This window comes from Salvia hispanica, chromosome 3, assembly GCF_029641045.1.
Source record: "Salvia hispanica isolate PSC_SH4W2 chromosome 3, Shi_PSC_v1, whole genome shotgun sequence".
NCBI lineage: Eukaryota > Viridiplantae > Streptophyta > Magnoliopsida > Lamiales > Lamiaceae > Salvia > Salvia hispanica.
The window spans coordinates 36801414-36821638 of record NC_142694.1 but is presented as its reverse complement, the minus strand read 5'-3'; the positions used below and the strand labels follow the sequence as shown (position 1 = coordinate 36821638).

Sequence of the window (20225 nt, the reverse complement as noted above, 5' to 3'; positions counted from 1 at the left end):
ACTACTTAGTACATGCATGTTCTTATTTTGTGTAAAAGTGGGAGATATGAAAACACCGCATTTAATACTACTAATTGAAAGGTGTAATTTAATAATATGAATAATTTTATATCATTCCATCCTCATTCCATTCCATTACACCAATAATAGCATCAAATTAGGATATAAACAAGTATATTCATAGATTAACAAAGTGGCAGCATCGACAGTTCACTAAACTATAGAAGATGATCCCACATTCCACATTTCCAAGCTCAAGAAAAGAGAATAAGCAAACCACATTCCACATTTCCAAGCTCAAGAAAAGAGAATAAGCAAAACAAATTTAAGGAAGAGAAAATTGACATTTCAAGTGATACAAATGCTTGCTGAAAGGTTATAATACCAATCCAGTGTAAGATAAAAGGATAGAGAAAGATCACACATTATCAGCAAGCTGAAAAGAATGAAAACAAAAGATGATCTTGATTATTCTTTCCAAATCATGTGGGAAAACCACATTTATATACAAACAAGCCCAGAGATAACGCAATCGCCACGTTGATTATTCTGAGGTGGATCCGGCACATTTTGGTCGTGAATCAGGTCAGACGAGACAAGACAAGACACTTGCTTCCCTATTGTTGACCTCCATCCGGCTCGGCACGTGTTGTGCGTGCCAGACGCCGACGTCGTCTAGGATTTGGAGGGGCACTATCATTAAGATCGGTCAGTATATTAAGGTCTGTATCACGATCCTCGCCATCGTCTTCATCCTCATTATGTTGATGGCCCAACAGACTTTCACCCCAGAGATAGCGACGCCTGGGATAGTTTCCAGTAGCTCGGCGATGTCTTGCAAACTGCCTTGACCGGCCACCTCTTGGCTCAGCTCCAGGTTCCAGCGAACCAAACATTTGAAACAAGAATAAGGTGCTTAACAGCCGGCTACCCTCACCACCACCTCCATTTCTGTCACTTTCACCAGAAAGCCTATCTCCACCATCAATCACATAGTCACCGAAGACAACAGCACCTGGCATGGCAGAACGAATTGCACTAACAATATCATTGTATTCCCTCTGACCTTCAAGGCGATGCCATGCTCTTTGTCTAGATGGGTCGACATCAGCCGGGCGCACTGTTGGATGAACTCTTCTTGCGTGCCTACGCAGCTCTCTGTAACTACCAGAGAATGAACATGATTCATGAGAGCAACTTCTAGTCTTTAGGTTGAGGTACTTTCTAGTCTCCTCAATAACTTTCCAACCCAAAACCTTCCCACGACATAGAGGGCATCTCAGATTCGACACTTCTTCAGAATTCTCCATGTTGGGTTCCCCATTATCAAGGTTTTCCAAAACTCCTCCTCCTTGTTCGCCATAACTAGGATTAGCATTGTGGATATTGTGACCACCCGAATCTCCCTGAGGCATGCCCGTGTGTCCCATAGAGCTAGTTTGTGTCTGGGTGTCATTTGCATGATTTGTCGTCACTGTCAAGTCCAAATTCCCACTCAAAACAGAATCATGATTACTTTCAGGTACCAAACTAGTTGCAGATAAGTTGTCTACATTTGCCTCTTTCAGTTGTTTATAACGATCCAAACAATTTGAATGCCTATAGCTAGTATCACATATGTACGAGCGACAACTTTTATCATGGGAACTGCAAATGAGAAGAACAGCATTGTGGGGGTGGTCCATGCATATGGGACATAAGGCTTCATCCAATTCCTTGTACAGATGAGACACATCTGAGTCATTTGATATGCTTCTTTTCCTACTAGCCATTTTATGTGCACTGCGATATATTACTAATATTGAATGCATTAGCATAAAATTTTTAATCCATAGCAATAAAGGATAGCATACTGCAGACAACTTTATGAATGCAAATAATTAATAGTGAGTAATGAACAATTCCAAACATCCATCTCAGTTCAATTCACCAGGTCATAAACAAATAAACGCCAAACCCCAATAACCCATGCTATCATATAACCTCCAAACAACCCAACTTCATTGTCATAAGAGCACACTTCATCTATAAATCCACAAAAAGAATAAAGACACGGCCTAAACAATGTGACAGATCTTAAAGAAAGATCAAAAGGGACCTACTTTAGAATATATATCAGAATTTTATTACTACTATGACCCCTAAGAACAGGTACGATGTGCACCAACATGCCACAAGTTTGCAAGGCATGATTCTTAGTGATCTGTCATTAGAAATGCACCTATATATTTCAGGCCACCAAATAACCAAATGAGTCCTCATAGGTGGTAATAAACCAAAACAGGCAACTACTTACCAGTTACCACAAAATAATTACGACTCACCATCCCTTACGATCTGAAAAGGCGAAGGACTGGGTAAATACAAACAAGGAGGACTGTGCTTATTTTAAATGACCACACAATTTCAGCTGATACAGAAGTTTGCAGATATTTATATGACACAGAATGTCACGTAATCCCATCATGTAACATGAAATGTTATGAAGGTAATAACACATTTCTGTACACATCGGCCATATTAGTTTTACTCACCGCTAAAAGGCACTGAGATTTCTCTTTTACTGGCAGCTTCAGATCCTTAAAACACAGGGTCTGAATCTTATAACGTTCTGAATTAGCAAATGACACAAAACAATATCTTTAGTTGACTTTATACTTATAACAAATCGGATGGCAAGCCTTCATGCACTTTTCATAACAACTATTCAGAAAAGCAGTGTATCCTAAAATTGTCGGAGTAATAAGGCTTCAAGTAAAGAATTATTGCATATTTGTGGATCCACAATCACCAAATGAGTCCCACAACCTGCAGTTGTATTATGGAACAAAAACGGTCATTTGCATAAGAATTAAGATCCAACTCTGCTATTAAAACAATGACAAACATATACTATCACTCAAGGTCCACTAGGAAAAGGACAAAGAAATAAAATCACTAAAACCAGAACGCAGTGGAGCTAGACGTGCCAACAAAAGCAAAAGCTTGGTTAACTTGCTCAACTAAATCTAACCCAAATACCCAACTATTATCATTCTGCAAAATTGTCATGACGTGAGAGTGTTTCATCTACATATGTCATCTTCCTTACAAACTGTAGCAGAGAATAATCAATGCTATACAATCCGACCTACCAAAAATTTGTTCAAGCAAGCAAACATATTACTGGGGGAACAAAACCCCTATATCCTCATCAGAATCATGAGCTACCAACTTAAACAAAATGAATTCACCTCGTTGTTCTGATCAAACCCTTGAGATAACCTACTTGCTTCAAATTAAACTTAAGCAAGGCGGTAGATATTCAAAAAAAATACTCCATTTTAAAAGTTTTGCATCGATTCATGAAAACAATTACTAATCCCCATCAAATTCTAGAAACTCTAAAACTTAAAAATCCATTTCCCAATTCTACGCCCGTAAAAGTAACAATCTTTGAAGTATCATCAGTAAGATCCTCATATTATCCATAAAATACATAAGAATAATGAAATCACACGACATCTCAACAAGTAAGCAATTATTATTGCAAACATCCGCAACAATTGAACGGGGAAACCAAATTAAGGCAAAATTAACCGAGGAAAAGGCTCCACGTGAAGCGAACACAAAAACGACGAATTAAAGGTGCGGAATTACAGTAGAAATTAGAGATGGAGGTGCGATTATCCTTAGATTGATTGATTGATCGATTGAGTAGGGGGAATTTTGGATTAATTGAATGAAAGAAAAATTTTGGGGTGGATTTGACGATATGAATTCCGATCAGAATAGGGTTGATTGTTGAATATGGTGAAAGAGGATAGAGAATGAATAGTTGCAGTAATATTTATTGAATGAACAAATTAAAAAAAATGTTTTCTTTTTAGTAATAATGATCATGTTTGGTTTTTAAGTGGGTTGATACAAAATGAAAAGGAAATAACCACCCCCAATTTGCAATGATTTGCTTTTACCTAACTCAAATTAAAGATATAAATGGGTATATTAAAATCGTAAAATCTGGATACATTTAGATCATCATCTTACTTCTTAGGTCATCTCCAACCATTTACGCCAAATTCAAAACCATTTTTGAGTATATGTCACACTAAAAAGTAGTTTTACTCCAACCATTTACACCATCTTTAAGTTTACACCATTTTTGAGTATTTCTTTAACAAAATTTTGGAGTAAACACCATATTTGGTGTTACTTCATTAAAAAACTCAAAAATGGGTTTGAGTTTGGTGTATGGTTGGAGAAATTATCTACACTAAAAATGAGTTTTGGCGTACGGTTGGAGATGGTCTTAGATATACTCTAAAAATAAGCTTTGGTGTGGATCTTCTCCAACCATACACTAAATTTAAACTCATTTTTTGTGTTTTTTTGAAACAACACCAAATATGGTGTTACTGCAAATTTTCTATGAGACAAAAATTAAAAAATTGTGTAACTTTTGAATTTGATGTAAATGGTTGGAGTAAAACTACTTTTTAGTGTGACATATACCTAAAAATGGGTTTGAGTTTGATGTAAATGATTGAATATGGTATTGGAGACTTTAATTATACCGTATTTTATAAAGAACACTTTGTTCTTGAATTATGACTTAAATTTAGAAGCGTTGAATTTTTTCATACGGACATCATCTAACTTACCAGTGACTTAAATTATGCTGTTTTTGTATAAAGAAAACTTTGCTCTTAAATTATGACTTAAATTTAGACATATTGAAGTTTTTTCATACGAGATGATTGCGAACACAATCTGACCTTCTTAGAGCATCCCCATCCGTGCTCTTAGCTAAGAGCACGGAAGTGGACTCAGACCCACACTTTTACTCTATGTTCTTAGCTAAGAGCACAACACCCACATCCGTGCTCTTAGCTAAGGACTAGCTCAAGGGTCTCACCATTCTATTATTCAATTTAAATACTCCAATTATTAAAAACATTTCTACATTATAAAAATACATTAAAAAATAAAAATTAGATAATTAAAATCCTAAAAAATAAAAATTACATAATTAAAATACTAAAGAATAAAAATACATAATTAAAATCCTAGAAAATAAAAAAGTACATAATTAAAATCCTACAAATTAAAAATTACACACGTGGAAGACTAGTCCTCTAACCCCAATTGCCTCTTGAGACCCCGGATCATTTGCTCATGTGTTGCAAGTTGATTCGAAGTCATCTTAGACGTATCGTTCAAATAGAGTTGACCCAGGAGAGTCCACAACGAGTTGTTCGGGGGTGGAGGAGGCACAAAGGGAGCGGGAGCGGGGGCGGCTGGAGTCGGGGCGCGACGGCGGGTAGCCGTCGCCTTCTTCCTCCCTTGCGGCCGGCGGGAACTGCTCGGGCCAGCGTCGGGGCTACCCAAGTTAGTTCCGGCAAGCTGGGTAGCCACATCATCGGAGGCGTCGTCGGATAGGGCTACCGACCTCGACCGTTTGCTAGAGGAGCTGGAGGAGGATGCTACTATGCCGCCCCCATACTTCAGATGTCGGCGCCCCTCTTGCCAATAATCGAGGTACTTGAACGGTATCATCTCCAAGCTTTGGTAGGTCGCCAAGGCGACACTGATGATGTTGAGCTCGCTCGTGCCGCTCCCCGCTCTTCCTGTTGGAAGTACCCCTGGAACTTACCGATTGCTAAGTTGCATCTGTAGACGCAATTGCGCACCATACTCTCATTGCGAGGGATAGTTCCCCCCGGCCGGGTTTTATTGTAAAGGCGAGTGATGCACCACCAATACGTATCCCCGGTTTGGTTCGTGCCAACGTCCGGATCTTCGGAGACTGCCAAGTAGACTTTGAACATCGTCATCATCTCACCCGGAGTGTGTGGGGTGTGGGTGCCACGAACAAGAGGAGTAAGAGTAGGAATAGAAGTAGGAGTAGGAGTAGAGTTGCTGCTCCCTCCTGAACCCGGAGGCATTTTGGTCGTGCACCGGGTAAGGACGGTAGCCACCCGAAAATTGCGAACTTTGGGTTTGAGGAGGGGCCGTAAATTGCGTTTCCGGACTAAATCCGGCCTCGGAGTCGAACCAATCGTGGTTCCAACCGCGATTGCCGAGGGGTGATCGCCGGAGCCGGACATTGTGTAGTGTGGTGGGAATTTAGATGAGAGAGTATGAGGAAAAAAGATGAGAGAATGTAGATGATGATTGAATAGATGAGAATGTGATTTTTTTGTGTTGAAGTGAGTGTATTTATAGATGAAAATGTGAATTTTGGGGGAAAAAATTTGAAAAATAAATTAAAAGTGGGGAGAAAACAGATATATTTTTTTGAGATGTGAGAATTTTTTTTTAAACATTTTTTTTAATTAATTTCGCATTTAAAAAAAAATTAAATAAGCCAACGGCTATGCCGTTGGCGAATAAGGCGACGCCACGTGCGGCACGGACGGACGAGCTCCATCAGCGGACGGACGAGCCGGTGCTCAGTGGCACGAACAGACGAGCAGATACCTCTTCACCGCTGCGAATGCTCTTATTAATAGAAAAACATCAAATTTTACTGCTATTCGAACCCAATACATTTGACTTTAAATATTAGCCAATTACTCCTACAATAACGCAACACATTATGATTGGATCAAAATTTATAATTTTTCTAACCATTCAATGTAATAATAACAAAGCAACATTACATACATATTCTTTTTTCACCAAAACAAGATAATTATATTTCTAAATGTTAGATTATAAATACTTTTAAAGATATATTGATAGGGGAGTGTTACAATGCCACCACCTCTTTAAATAACACCATACTACATTCCTAATCAATCATTTGTACACGTGGACTAATAAGCTGCACGTGGCAAAAAAAAAAAAAAAAAAAAAACTTAAAAAGACTGCCATCAATATGTTGTACTACACAGCAATATCCAACACGCTTTGTTGTATAGCGTTTATAATATTATTGTGCAGCGTTTATAATATTATTGTGTAGCGTTTATAATACTCCCTCCGTCCCAGTTTAAGAGTCACATTTTGCCATAAAAGTTCGTCCCAGTTTAAGAATCACATTTAGAATTTTCCATATTTGGTCATACAATTTTACCCCATTGTTAATTAAAATGTCATTATCTACATTAAAATAAACCAAAACAAAAATAAAAAACCAAAAAGTCCAAAAAGAACCCACATTCAACCAACTCACTTCATTTATTACACACTCCACCATTCACTTCATTAATTACACACTCTACCGATTTCTTAAAACTCGTGCGATAATTAAATGACACTCCTATTGTGGGACAGAGGGAGTATTGCTGTATAAGTGGTGTCACTTTAAAAGGTGTTGTCATTTTAACATAAATCTATATTGATAATCATAAAATCAGGCTAAAATTTAGTATCTCCCACGTATTTAAAAAAATTAGATATTATAGTAAATTTTCATTGCATTTATTTTTTTTTCTGAAAATAAACCGAACCCGTATGATTTACCCTCAATTTACGATTTTTACGAACAAATTTTAAATTAATGAGAACTGTCAAATTAGACAAAAATGTGTAATTTTATGGATCACACAAGCAAAATTTTCTAATGATAGTCATTTCATATATTTTCTCGTGTTCCATTAGATGTGTGTAATTATTTTATACCGACTACCATTAATGTAAGATTTCAAATCCTTATCATATTTCCACCTAATTAATATTACATGGCAATGAATGTTTAATGAATGTATACTTAAACTCAATAAATTATTTGCATTTATATAAAATTTACAAAGTAATTATACAATATAACAGTAATAATACTTATATTAAGGTTATTGGCCCCATTTTGGCCTAATTTACCAAATTTTATTTATGTGAGTTTTCTAAGCTATAGATGATGAAATTTTTATGGATGTATGTATAGGTAATTGTATGAATTCTGGGAGAAGGCGATGAACTGAGAAAAGTGAGGAAGAAATTGGTTTGGCCAAAGGAGATAAAGTGAAGAACATGTTCTGCGTTGATTTCGGCCACGCGCTAACCGTCGCGTTAAACAACCAAAATACTCCACTTTCATGAATTTTACGCATTTTAATTTGATTTAATTTTGCTTCCCACGCTTTTGAACGTGGCTGTGCCCCTAACTGACTGGCCACGCATCCAATTCACGCTCACTGTGTGTATTCTACGCATTCGCGCACCGATAACCGCCTGCGGAAGTAGATCAGAAGCCGATGCATCCGGAGATGGTAGCGCCGCCGGTGCCGAAGCCGGATGAGGCAGGTTCTTCGACGAGCTCCGAAGAAGTTTCCGTGAAGTTCGATGGAGATGCCGGTGCTAGTGCTACCGCTAATGGAGGCGGCAGCGGTTCCTCTGGTGAGTCGCTGTTTTTGTTTAGTGAATTCAGTTAATGGAATTTAGGATTGTGAGTTGTGGTTCGGAGCTGGAGTTGGTGGTGAAGTTGTAGAGGTTTTTGTTTGCAATTGATGGTTTGAAATTTAAATTGTCGCTCTGTTCGAGTTATTATGAGTTCGGTTGAGTTAATGAGTTTGCTAATTTGTGGTTAATTGTGATTGATGGTGGAAATACTATGCCGCCAGAAATTTTGAAATCGGAGAAACTAGAAGTGCTGCAGGGGTTGGAAAGATCGGAATCAGAGAGGGAGAGAGGTGTTAATGTTCGTGCTGAGGAGGCTGCTCAGATTTTTGATGAAAGAATTCCGGTGCAGGAGAAGGTGACAATCCTTTTAATGTTATGCATCATTTTCGGCTACCGATGTCATTTTGGATCCGTTATAGCGGTTGATTTAAAATTCTTATTCCATTTTGAATTAATTTTGGAGTGATATCCGCATTTTAGTTTTGGTATCTAAAGGAGAGAGAGATTATTTTTCAGCAAGCAGTATTTTGTGCTAAAACAATCAATTTTCATTTATTTCATTGAAATAATGTCAAATGAAAGATCTTGTGTTAATATTTGACAGATTACTTTGATGTGAATAAGCAATTCTTTTCTCTAACTCTCTATAAATTTGTCTATAGCTAAGGGATTCTTTATTAGCTTGTATTGGAGATTGGTCAATCAGTACCTTTTCGATTTATAGCATATGGTTGCATTATACTAGTACCTTTTCCTCTGCTTGACTACTATACTCTGTCAGTCTGTCTCGCCGCATGTGTAGAAGCTGGAGAAATGTGCTTGAGTGACACAAAGGCAATTTTTAATATTGTTCAGTAACTGTGTTCTTCCTATCCTGGAGCATGTCCCCATGCTTGTACAAGTTGAAAGTAATATGTAAAACCTCTAAAACCTAGACACAAAGGATATATTAGTGCATAAATAGTAAAATACAATAAGTTATTCGATTCATCAGTCTGTCTCACTGCCTGTGTTGAAGATGGAAACTGTGCTTGAGTTAGCAATTTTTTTTATTGTTCGGTAATTCTGTTCTTCCTATCCCGGAGCATGTCTCATGCTTGTACAAGTTGAATGTAATACGTAAAACCCCTATAACCTACACACAAATGAATGAATGATATAATAGTACAAAAATACATTACACTATTTGACTCATCAGGGTGTAAGCCTGTCTATAATCCAATTCGGACGATGCATCATACCATTTTGTGAATATTTGCCATTTCAATAGAATGCAACATTACAGAATGCTTTGTGGGTCATAATTCAATTATGGTTGAATTCACGGGATTGATAGAAGATTAGCATACTGTGAGCATACTGGAATTTTTCGTTAAGTATTAAAAACATTGCAGCTCAAATTGTTGAACAGAATTGCTACAGTTAAAGATGATGGAACTGTAGAATTTGAAGTTCCAGTTGATGTTGAACCTCGTAGCCTTGGAGCTGGTTCGAATAGCATATGTACTGAAGTTGATGAAGAGGTTCTTGATACAACAGACATTCAGTATATTCCACCATTGCAGATTGTAATGCTTATTGTTGGCACTCGTGGAGATGTGCAACCATTTGTTGCAATTGGAAAGCGACTTCAGGTTGAGTCAATAATATATTGCACTACTCTTTACTCTTTAACAATCACAAAGGGACATTCTGGGCTTACAAACTATTTATGTCTCTTGTTTGAAGTTTCAATGCATATTAGTAACCATATATTTATGCTTCCACTTCACCCAAATCTATGTGGTAAAAATCAGAATCCTTAGTACATGCACCAATTTCCATCTCATGTTTTTGTGATCATCATTAATCTTCTACTTGATCTTTCTGTTTTTTGCTTCTGGAAAAAAACTCTCTTTTACCACTTAAATTGTCTTCACATTTCTAATTCAAGTGGGGAATTGAGCAGCTGCTCAAGACAAAATGTCTATATACTTATATTTTAGTAGCCTTGTCAAATCACAACCCTAGATAAAGATGCTCAAAGCTGTGTGTTCCCTGTTCCGTATGAAAGATCTTAGTATACGTCAAGGATTTTTCTTTAGTGCATCTGAAATCCATCTTATAAAGTGGTTAATGAAGATACTTGGTGCAGGATTATGGCCATCGTGTTAGATTGGCCACTCATTCAAATTTTAAAGAGTTTGTCTTGACATCTGGATTGGAATTCCATCCTCTTGGTGGGGATCCAAAAGTTCTTGCCGAATGTATGTTTCTATACCTTCTTTCTAAAAGCTGATCTTCTGATTACATAGGGACTCGGTAGTGATTTACCATATGTTGGTGAAAATTTGTTCTCCCCTGCAAAATATGATGCTTGATCTTTTCTTGACTTCAAATGTTCATAAAAAAAATGCAATGGTTTTACTTTGAGTTAAGGGCAAGTGTGTTGTATGAATACAAGGCTTGACACAAAATAAAAGCATCACCATCGATCCATATATTTTCTACTTCATTTAATAGTTGATGTCAGGAGGTTCTGCGTTAAGTACTTCCTGGAATGTGAATCTTGATATACATGGTCTCCCCATGTTATAGTGCCATTTGATCATCTTGATGGGATGCACAATTAATGAGTATAAATTTTTCTTTGCAGACATGGTAAAAAACAAAGGGTTCTTGCCTTCAGGGCCCTCAGAAATACCAATCCAAAGAAATCAAATGAAAGAGATAATATATTCACTGCTTCCAGCATGCAAAGATCCTGATATGGACACTGGGATTCCTTTTAAAGCAGATGCAATTATTGCCAATCCTCCTGCATACGGTTAGATAATGCAACTTATCATCATCTCGTCTCTCTGAAAACTGGCTGTTCGAATTCTCATTACATGGTTTCATATTTGCATCATTTTCCTTGCAACTTTCATGTTTCAGCACTTTGTTGTTCATTTGGCTCATGGAGAATTTTTATCACATAGTTTTGCACTTTTGCTTTAAAAAATTGGTGTGGCTTTGGGGGGGGGGGAGGGTCTTCCTTAGCTTATTATTATGGAAATTTTGCTTTTCCTTTCTTAATGTATAATACCAGGCAGTCACTGAATTATACTATTATCCCCAGTTTGTGAGTTCAGTTGGTTTCCACCTTCATGAGTGTGTCTCCACCTGTTTGTTCTGAGCTATTAGCACACTGATATTGCTGATGGAATGACCATCTCATTTGTATCAATTGATTATCTACTAACGGAGGTAAAACTGCAGGGCACACCCATGTCGCTGAAGCATTGAAAGTACCAATTCATATATTTTTCACAATGCCTTGGACGTAAGTATTATCTATATTGTTTTGAGTCATGGAGAATTTTTTTTATCATTCTAATTTATCAAAGAAATATGATCTGAATCATCTGATGCATGTCATAACAAGTTGTCCTCATGCTATCATGCTCACTGACTAAACAATGGTATTTTGCAGGCCTACAAGTGAATTCCCTCATCCATTGTCTCGTGTTAAGCAATCAGCTGGATACAGAGTGCGTTTTAAGTGTCTATTTAACTTGTATATCTAGCGATTTGTGATTTTCTACAAAAGTTATAATCTCTCTGATATGCTTTCTTTGAATTGCTTTACAGTTATCGTATCAGATTGTGGACTCCTTGATTTGGCTAGGGATTCGAGACATGATAAACGATCTTAGGAAAAAAAAGTTGAAGCTGCGGCCAGTCACATATTTGAGTGGTTCACAAGGTTCTGAGTCAAATATTCCACATGGATATATCTGGAGCCCTCATCTTGTTCCTAAACCAAAAGGTTTTCACTTTCTAAATTTCGTTTTCTTTAAGAAAATAGTTTGCGCCAATGGATCAACCTTTATCATCTGAACACGATACCAATCAGTTATCTTTCTTATCTTGAATTTTGAGATCTTTCATCCATACTTGGTACTGTTTTGTTCCATGTAAATTTCGATAGTGCTAACTGAGTATCGTAGCCATGTTTTATTGCAGATTGGGGACCAAAGGTTGATGTCGTTGGATTTTGCTTCCTTGATCTTGCAACAAATTATGAACCACCTGAGTCGCTTGTAAACTGGCTCAAAGCTGGTCCAAAGCCTATCTATATTGGGTTTGGCAGTCTGGTTAGTACCCCAAGCTCCTTCACATCCCAAAAGTAAACCCCGGACAAAGGAGAAACATGAAAAATTAAGGACTGGGTTGCACTTTTCTTTAGGATTTTAGGGGTGCGGGTATCTATTGCCTGAGATTTGTTAATAATATGTTTCTGGAAGTTTTCTTCTATAAAATTGGAGTTTGAACTTTCACAGTGGGAACTACCAATTTCTGTGATTCAATGAGAAACCAGTTAATATTGTTGGAATGGTTTTAAACATTCAAATGGGTTGGATGTTGAACTAAATTTTTCATTGGAAAAACTGTTTAACACAACATTTCAAAGTGTCGCAAAACACCCCAACCCCCCTTCCTGAAACAAAAATGTTGGATAGGTAGTAGAGATATCTTAGTTGTGATTTCAAAAAGAGTTATGATTTCAGCTTGTTTGACTTGGTTCTTCTTTAATATGCATATTCTTTTTTCTCTTTTGATTTCAGCCTGTCGTAGAGCCAGAGAAAATGACAAAGATAATCATCGATGCCTTAGAAATAACTAAACAAAGAGGAATCATCAACAAAGGATGGGGTGGCCTTGGTAACTGTAAGTTCCCCTTTTTCCCGACTTTTCCTATCGTATACATATATCCTAAAATCGACTCATTTGACTAAGGCTTCTTCTTGCTCAGTGGCTGAAGAAAAAGACTTTGCCTATCTTCTGGACAATTGTCCTCATGACTGGCTCTTCTTGCAGTGTGCTGCTGTGGTAAGTTGTTTGTATTAGTTTACTTATTGAGTGCACCATCCTATTCACCAATATTATTTGTACAAAGGGAAATATATCTGAATGACCTGGGAAGAGTTAAATGTGGTTTTTCTTCTGTTTCTTGAGCAATAAGGCAATCTTTTTTGATGTATCGATTTGTTTGCAGGTGCACCATGGAGGTGCAGGAACAACAGCTGCTGGTCTTAAAGCTGCGGTAATGTCTTGGAGTTTTTGTTGGTCTGACATTTTATGTCGACTCTTTAATTCACATTTATTGGTAATGCAGTGCCCAACAACCATTATTCCATTCTTTGGTGACCAACCATTTTGGGGAGAAAGAGTCCATGCCAGAGGCGTAGGCCCTCCACCAATTCCAGTCGATGAGTTTTCACTCGAAAAGTTGGTTGAAGCAATTAAATTTATGCTAGACCCCCAGGTACCACACCTTAGATATTACCATGCTTTCTAGTTGAAGGTTGTGCACGTGTTGAGGCTAAGTGTATATGTTACATAGAAGGGATGAACTTTTTCTTTGGTTTAAATGTCATGGAGATCGATCTTTTTTGCAGGTAAAGGAGCGTGCGGTTGAGCTTGCGAAAGCCATGGAAAATGAAGACGGTGTTACAGGAGCCGTGAAAGCGTTCTTCAAACACCTTCCGCGTAAGAAACTTGAGGCCAACCCTGAGCCTACACCATCAAATATGTTCTCCTTAAGGAGATGCTTTGGTTGTTCTTAGAGGTGTAGGTAATCTTTGCTTGTCCACAATATCTATTCTTTATTCGTATTGTATCATAGTAATAGTTATATGACTTCAACTTGAGTGGTTGTCTTCGTTGACACTACTTTCTTTCTCATTTGCTTCTACGCAAAATTCAAAGATATATCTACTCAGCATCTAATTACTTCAAGTTTTGGGTATGAGTAAATATTTTCGTTAGCATTTTCAATGCCAGCACTGTATTGAAACTCGGTATAATGTACTTCATGGTATACCAAAATTCGATACTATATGGAAGTAATGTTATGTAGATATACTGTTCCATACCGTATTATCGGTGGAGTGATTGATTGATGATAAATTGAGAGTTTTTGTTTAGTTTTTCGATTGTGATAAAGATGGAATAAGCATTGATGAGAAATGAAGGATGTTGTGTAGCAGAGTGGCGGTGTGAAGTTAAATTAATGTTTTGGCTCTCCTCTTAATAACATACTCCTATATTTATTACTGTAAAGCAGAGCAGACTGCTGTGCAGAGTATATCATGAAAAATACTCTCTCTCTCACACACACAAAGGCCCATGAATGGGGCGAAATGCTTATCTAACTGAGAGAGTCTCAATGTTTAAGGAGAAATATAATTAGGAGTAGTTAATTGCACACACCTAACCAACAGGTTTGGATTAAATGAAGAAAGACAAAAATAAAGAAGTCAGCCTCTCAAACACTTAAAAGTACCTGCAAAAGGAAACACAACCTAATGGTTGCCACTGTCAGATTGTTCATTTCTTTCTCTTTCCTCAGAGTTCTCACCAATCATACACTACTCTCTCTCTATCTTCTCAGAGTTCTCACCAATCACTCTCTGCAGAATGACTGTCTCAAGCCCATGCATCCTCTTGTGCCATTTGCCAACCACCCCAACACTCTTCTTTATAAATAGTTACATATACTCTCACTGTCTCACAATATCTTCACATATTTGCTTAGTTTTGAGTATAGAGGAATGGAGTGTGAGAGTGGGAGTGGAAGTGGAAGTCCACCAAACAATGCACAAGGTGCAACAACAAAGCGTTTCCCTTGTTTATACTGTTCAAGAAAGTTTCACAGCTCGCAAGCATTGGGGGGCCATCAAAACGCACACAAGAAGGAACGAAACGCAGTCAAAAGGCAAAAGAGGAGCTGCGAGCACTCTATAGCCACCTTTCCGCCACCGCTGCTGTTCCCTTCCGTTGGCATTCGCAGGCCTTTTCAGCCGTATATCGGCGTTGGAGATGCGGTGGAACGGCTTTGGCAAATGAATGTGAGGTGCAGTGGTATAGAAACTGAAAGTGATGGGGATCACAAGCTTGATTTGTCTCTTCGTTTGTAAGGAGATATATATCCTATGTTTCATGTTGTGTTTTGTTATCTTGGTTTATTAGATATCGATATTTAAACTCCTTTTGTTTGTTTCCTATTTTCAATCATTATATCTCTAGCTAGTATCTTTGTCCGAAATTCAGTTCTGTTTATTAGTTCATGGTGTCGAATGGATTTCGAGAATGACATATTAGTAAAACGAAACCAATCGATAGAGAAACTCAAGTTTCTAAAAGTTTCGATTATTAAATTGTCCAAAACTAACTTCACACTTACATCAGTTCACAAAAGTTGTTCTATACCCAAATTAAAGATTTCAAGCTTGGAAGAAATTGGGAAGCAATAAATATCTATTTTCCCTTGCATATTGTCTTGCTGATTTTGTAGATATTTAGAAAAATGTAAATTATTAGAAAAAATGTAGCATTCTGCAACTTTAAATATCGGTCGTAAAAAATACTACGAATTTTAACATTTTTCTCATGAGATTAATTTGGGAGAGATCATCCAAAAAATTCAACAAGAATAACACTATTCATAATCATTTTTTACTTAGCAAACAACTCAACTACATCATCAATTTAACACAGGTGTCTGTCAAATCAAAACAAATTACTAAGTACAATTTACAAATAGGAAAAACTGATTTTTTTGTCATAGAAAAATGGAACAAGAATATACTACTATTAAAATTCATAATATTTCAATTGATTTCATAATTTTTCTGGCAAATTGCCTTTTAAGAAAATGTATTGTATGAAAATAAAAACCATGATAATGCAATGCGCATGCGCTCCTATTCTGTTCAAAACTGTCTTAATTGGGTAAAAATATTACAGCTTTGCAACTTGACACAAATGCATGACAATAAAAATGTACAGTTTCCTGTTGAAAGGGACTTCAAAATCATAAAATAAATGAGAAAACCAGAAAAATCCAGGTCTAACAAGCATGGTATTCGTCGTTGTTTCATCCTATAGAGCCTGCATCTCGATTTTAACCTGGTCGTTTCCATTGGCAGAGGTTGATGCTGAATCCCGACCATCGTCAGCAGCATTCATTTCCTGAACTGGAGGTGGATTGACCATGGCCATCGGCTCCACAGAGTACTCCGATATGCGTGACTTCATCTCCCGGTGCTCCTGGCACAAGGCACAACAGTGCAGGCAGTAGTGCACCAAGCAAGGGTCGCATGGCGAATTCTATATGACATGATTAAAACCAAGAAATTATAAACAGGAATGAGTCTGACAGCAAAATTTCTAGGAACAAGCAAGACAAAGTTTGTGCAGACAAATTGCAAAAGCTCATTCATGAAGACAAATATTTTCAAAGCAATCTTAGTCCTATAATAGGGGAATAGTATTTTGAAAGATAGTGCGAAAGGTTTCAAAAGTTGTGCAATTTTAGTTCCTTTTCGCTTCTTCTATAATTGCAGGAACAATGACACTAATGTAACGGGAACATGGGACTGAATATACAATTTACATTATCTTGCTAAACGAACTGACATAAAACTGAACAACCAAATGCTAATGCTAATGCTACAACCAGAAGTGTCGGCCATTCACCGACATCTAGAGTACACTCTTTTCAGTGATTTGTCTATCGTCTACCAAGTGTTCGAAGTGAAAAAGTTGATACAGCTAAAAATACATTTTTTCCCTCATCACAGCATGCAGAAGAAATTCAAAGAAAACGATCGAGGATTCTCTAACAATGTGAACAAGTTAGCATGTTTTTTTCCAGAAATAGCATCTATGTAAAGTTATTCTTAAAGAGCAAATTCGGAGGTGGTGGAAATAGGTATCGGAACCATTTCAATATTAAGTCCAATTCATAACAATAAACTGAGATCACCTTGAGATGATATTTCTTCTGCAGTGAATGCCTCACTAGGCCGGTGTAGATTCCACACATCCACCAACCGAAAAAGAAACCCTCGCCAATGAGAAAACATGTCCTTGGGTCAACAAAACCGTGTAGAGCAGCGGTTGCTGCAGCAACAGCAATGCCACCCTCTATAAAGATAGCATGACAAATGCAAGGTCCAGTCCAAGGAGTATCTTCTCTCAGTTGTTCAACGTTGCGGCCAAACAGAACACATGGGCAAAATAGTCCTGTCTTACCTGTTACAGATAAAGCATAAAATTTCAGAATCATCGATCAAACAAAAACAGAATTAAGACTCAATCCAAATTATAAAGTAAAATCTCATTAATAGCCTTTGAATCGGATAGAGCTGGTTAATTAATTAAGAGATATTAGACGATCGTTAGCTGACAAAGCAATTGAAACCTTAATATTACCAAGATTGTGTGGAAGACATTTAATTTCCCACTATGACAGTTAGTTAGCTGACAAAGCAATCGTCGACCATCTACTGATGTTATTCAAGCTTTAGAAGTTGAACTTCTCCTTCACTGGATGGATAATAACTTACAACTTTCTGCATCTTCTGCACAACCAAATATGCCGGTAGTCCAGGGTTCATCAGCAGGAGCTTGGTAGCTATCAGGTAGAGGCTGCCCACATTCATTACACTTTCGAACATGCAACTGCAGAATGAACCACAAAGATAGTTTCTTAACTATAAATATGTAAAATAAAGGGGCAATCAGGCTAAAAGCAAATGGCATATCTGAAAAATGTAGTTCAATTTCCAATCTTGAAGAAGTGAGGAAACATTCAAATTACAAATAGAGAATTGAACCATTGTTTCTGTGGTTTGCTAAAACAAGAGCAATAACTCAAGAGGCCAGGAAAAATCCAATCACTCTGATGAAATGGGACCTCCTTTATAACTTCTCTTTTCTAGAGAAAACAGCAAGACTTGAAAACAAAATCACTAGACAAAAAAAGGATTGTTTTTTACACAAACAAAAAAAAATCCTCATACATTTACACTCTCTGAGGTAGAACATATTAAAGACAATGAAAGATTCCATCAGAAACAAGATCCAAACCCCCATCACAAGACTTCAAATGTGCAAAATTCACCCAATATTTCTGCAGATAAAAACCCAAATCAAAAGCTAAAATCTTCACAACCCAAGCTAAAGAAGTGTAGAGAAACAAAAAAAGGAGAAGATCTCAACCAATTCACCATGAAATCGGAGACAGATGAATACTGAAATTAAAGAGAAGAGAAATTGTACCTGAGGCACATCAATGGGCAGATTGAGCTCGCCGGGCTTGATGTCCTCCATGGGCGCCTGATCCTTGGTCAATTTGACGTAACGTGAAGGGTGATCCTCCGCCATTTCTTCCAACAGATTCAGAGCAAGTTCAGCTCACTCAATTCAAGCACCAACAAATGATCCACAAGGGGCTACATATAGTCAGTCGGTTTGGTACTACTCCATTTGTCAGAGTAAGAGCAAATTCTGCATTGATTCCATTTCCATCCCCCAATAAATTCACTTTACTATTCAAAATGGAATTAAGGCTTTGTTGAATTTCTTGGCTATTTAAATATTATTGCAACACAACCGATTGCTTTCATTTTTTCTAATCTTTGGCGCTGTCTTAAACTTTTATTTAATGGACAAATAAACATAAATTTTAAAGTCAGCGCTCTAAAGACTCGAAATTTCTAAAGTCAGCGCTGTAAAGATTTGAATCTATTTCTTAATTATTTCTAACTATTGGTTCCTTAGTTTAATTATACGTCAATCCACGTGGGATTATAAACTTGAAACGATAAATAACAAAACTTCAGTAATATTTTAGTTATCCTATCTTAGCATATTTGGAGGAAGCTGAAATTAAGTCAACCAACGAAAAAGTCTATGTGGAGGTGATGATCAAGATCCATAGAATCGTGTATATTAAGACAGAGGTGAATTAAGTACAATCCAGCACATTTATTAGCTTATTAGGCTCAAAACAGTGTCGTTTAATTATTGCGTTATCACATTAATATGCATTTGCCAAGAAAATTATTGTTGGACAATTGCCAAATATTGAAAATTCTTACTTTATCGTCCAATTTTTGAAAAAAATGAGAGGCATTCGGGATTTTCAGCTAGCTTCATGATTTTATAAATAATTAACATAATTAGAATGTATTGAAAGGAGATAAATGCCTTACAAATAAAATCTACATAATTGCACGTGAAAAAAGAGATTTGAATTTAACACTACTTGTTTTCTTATTATAGAAACAAACGCATGGTTTAAAAATTCCAAGAATTAGATTACTTTTTTAAAATAAACAAAACCTAAAAAATGTAAAAATGATGCATCATGTTGCTACTACCATTGGCTCCAAATACAGGCATGTTTAATCGTGATTAGGGATTGCAGTGGCATGTAATAGGGATGTCAATTCAAGTCGAATAATATGACAATTCTATAGAATTATAATATAATTATATAATCTGAAAAAATCCCAACTCTAATGACCCTAAATTCGAATAATATGTAACTCAATAGAATTAGCCTCAAATGAGATAACTCTGAGTGTTATTTAATTTACAATTTCATTACAATTTTTTACTTTTAAAAGTAAGTCAAATAATTTTTCTCAAATGTACTCCATTATTTAAAAACTAGTATCTCCCCCGTGCTATGCACACAGCATATTATATCTTCATTTAAAATCTATATAATACCAAATAATTATGTAGCAACAATATTAAATAAAATATCATTTATTATAATTAATCCATAAATATTAGTAATAAAAATCTTTTACATATTATAAAAACTAAACTGCAAATACACATCAACAATATATAATTAAAAATATATCATAATGAAACACTACTACCAAGAAATGAAAAAAAAACAATTAAAAACTCATAACGAAAATTATTAAATGTTGAATAATATACTCCCTCCGTCCCCCATTAGGAGTAGCACTTTGACCGGGCACGGGTTTTAAGAAATGTAAAGAAAAGTTGGTTGAAAAAGTTAGTGGAATGTGGGACCTACTTTTTTATATTAGTTTTATAATAAAATG

At 36.6% G+C, this 20225-nt stretch overlaps 4 protein-coding genes across 9 annotated transcripts; 2 read left to right on the top strand and 2 right to left on the bottom strand.

Moving 5' to 3' along the window:
• Positions 1-324: 324 nt before the first annotated feature.
• Positions 325-3836, bottom strand: LOC125213551 (uncharacterized). Of its 5 annotated transcripts, none has more exons than XM_048114154.2 (3): positions 3640-3836; positions 2535-2611; positions 325-1795 (listed from the first exon to the last, which is right to left on the bottom strand). In XM_048114154.2, exon 3 carries the CDS (start codon positions 1770-1772, stop codon positions 618-620), a length of 1155 nt encoding a protein of 384 aa, XP_047970111.1. In that variant the 5' UTR covers positions 1773-1795; positions 2535-2611; positions 3640-3836; the 3' UTR covers positions 325-617. The 5 variants fall into 5 exon arrangements, with proteins under 5 accessions (XP_047970111.1, XP_047970113.1, XP_088924441.1 ...); XM_048114156.2 differs by having other exon boundaries at positions 325-1782; XM_089068315.1 differs by having other exon boundaries at positions 2535-3836.
• A 4005-nt stretch (positions 3837-7841) lies between these two features.
• LOC125209897 (sterol 3-beta-glucosyltransferase UGT80A2-like) lies at positions 7842-14088 on the top strand. Of its 2 annotated transcripts, none has more exons than XM_089068513.1 (14): positions 7842-8322; positions 8547-8680; positions 9737-9959; positions 10460-10571; positions 10961-11131; positions 11566-11629; positions 11780-11837; positions 11938-12115; positions 12313-12443; positions 12915-13017; positions 13103-13179; positions 13346-13393; positions 13466-13615; positions 13749-14088. In XM_089068513.1, exons 2-14 carry the CDS (start codon positions 8622-8624, stop codon positions 13914-13916), a joined length of 1542 nt encoding a protein of 513 aa, XP_088924639.1. In that variant the 5' UTR covers positions 7842-8322; positions 8547-8621; the 3' UTR covers positions 13917-14088. The 2 variants fall into 2 exon arrangements, with proteins under 2 accessions (XP_088924639.1, XP_088924638.1); XM_089068512.1 differs by having other exon boundaries at positions 9720-9959.
• An 815-nt stretch (positions 14089-14903) lies between these two features.
• LOC148930651 (zinc finger protein KNUCKLES-like) lies at positions 14904-15269 on the top strand. The gene has a single exon (XM_089066572.1). The coding sequence runs from the start codon at positions 14904-14906 to the stop codon at positions 15267-15269; it is 366 nt and encodes a 121-aa protein (XP_088922698.1).
• A 674-nt stretch (positions 15270-15943) lies between these two features.
• LOC125217063 (cell number regulator 6-like) lies at positions 15944-18744 on the bottom strand. Its single transcript, XM_089067487.1, has 4 exons — positions 18418-18744; positions 17703-17817; positions 17120-17388; positions 15944-16461 (listed from the first exon to the last, which is right to left on the bottom strand). Exons 1-4 carry the CDS (start codon positions 18520-18522, stop codon positions 16234-16236), a joined length of 717 nt encoding a protein of 238 aa, XP_088923613.1. The 5' UTR covers positions 18523-18744; the 3' UTR covers positions 15944-16233.
• Between the last annotated feature and the right edge of the window lie 1481 nt (positions 18745-20225).

What these genes read in the sequence shown, in the direction of transcription:
- LOC125213551 (XM_089068312.1), bottom strand. Translation starts at nt 1,817, where the DNA reads ATGCTAATGCATTCAATATTAGTAATATATCGCAGTGCACATAAAATG.
- LOC125209897 (XM_089068512.1), top strand. Translation starts at nt 8,181, where the DNA reads ATGCATCCGGAGATGGTAGCGCCGCCGGTGCCGAAGCCGGATGAGGCA. An exon ending in CAATTGGAAAGCGACTTCAG is followed by an intron (nt 9,960 to 10,459) that starts GTTGAGTCAATA and finishes TACTTGGTGCAG; the next exon opens with GATTATGGCCATCGTGTTAG. An exon ending in ATATTGGGTTTGGCAGTCTG is followed by an intron (nt 12,444 to 12,914) that starts GTTAGTACCCCA and finishes TTTTGATTTCAG; the next exon opens with CCTGTCGTAGAGCCAGAGAA.
- LOC148930651 (XM_089066572.1), top strand. Translation starts at nt 14,904, where the DNA reads ATGGAGTGTGAGAGTGGGAGTGGAAGTGGAAGTCCACCAAACAATGCA.
- LOC125217063 (XM_089067487.1), bottom strand. Translation starts at nt 18,522, where the DNA reads ATGGCGGAGGATCACCCTTCACGTTACGTCAAATTGACCAAGGATCAG. An exon ending in TGCCCATTGATGTGCCTCAG is followed by an intron (nt 17,818 to 18,417) that starts GTACAATTTCTC and finishes TTCATTCTGCAG; the next exon opens with TTGCATGTTCGAAAGTGTAA. An exon ending in AGAAGAAATATCATCTCAAG is followed by an intron (nt 16,462 to 17,119) that starts GTGATCTCAGTT and finishes CATGTCATATAG; the next exon opens with AATTCGCCATGCGACCCTTG.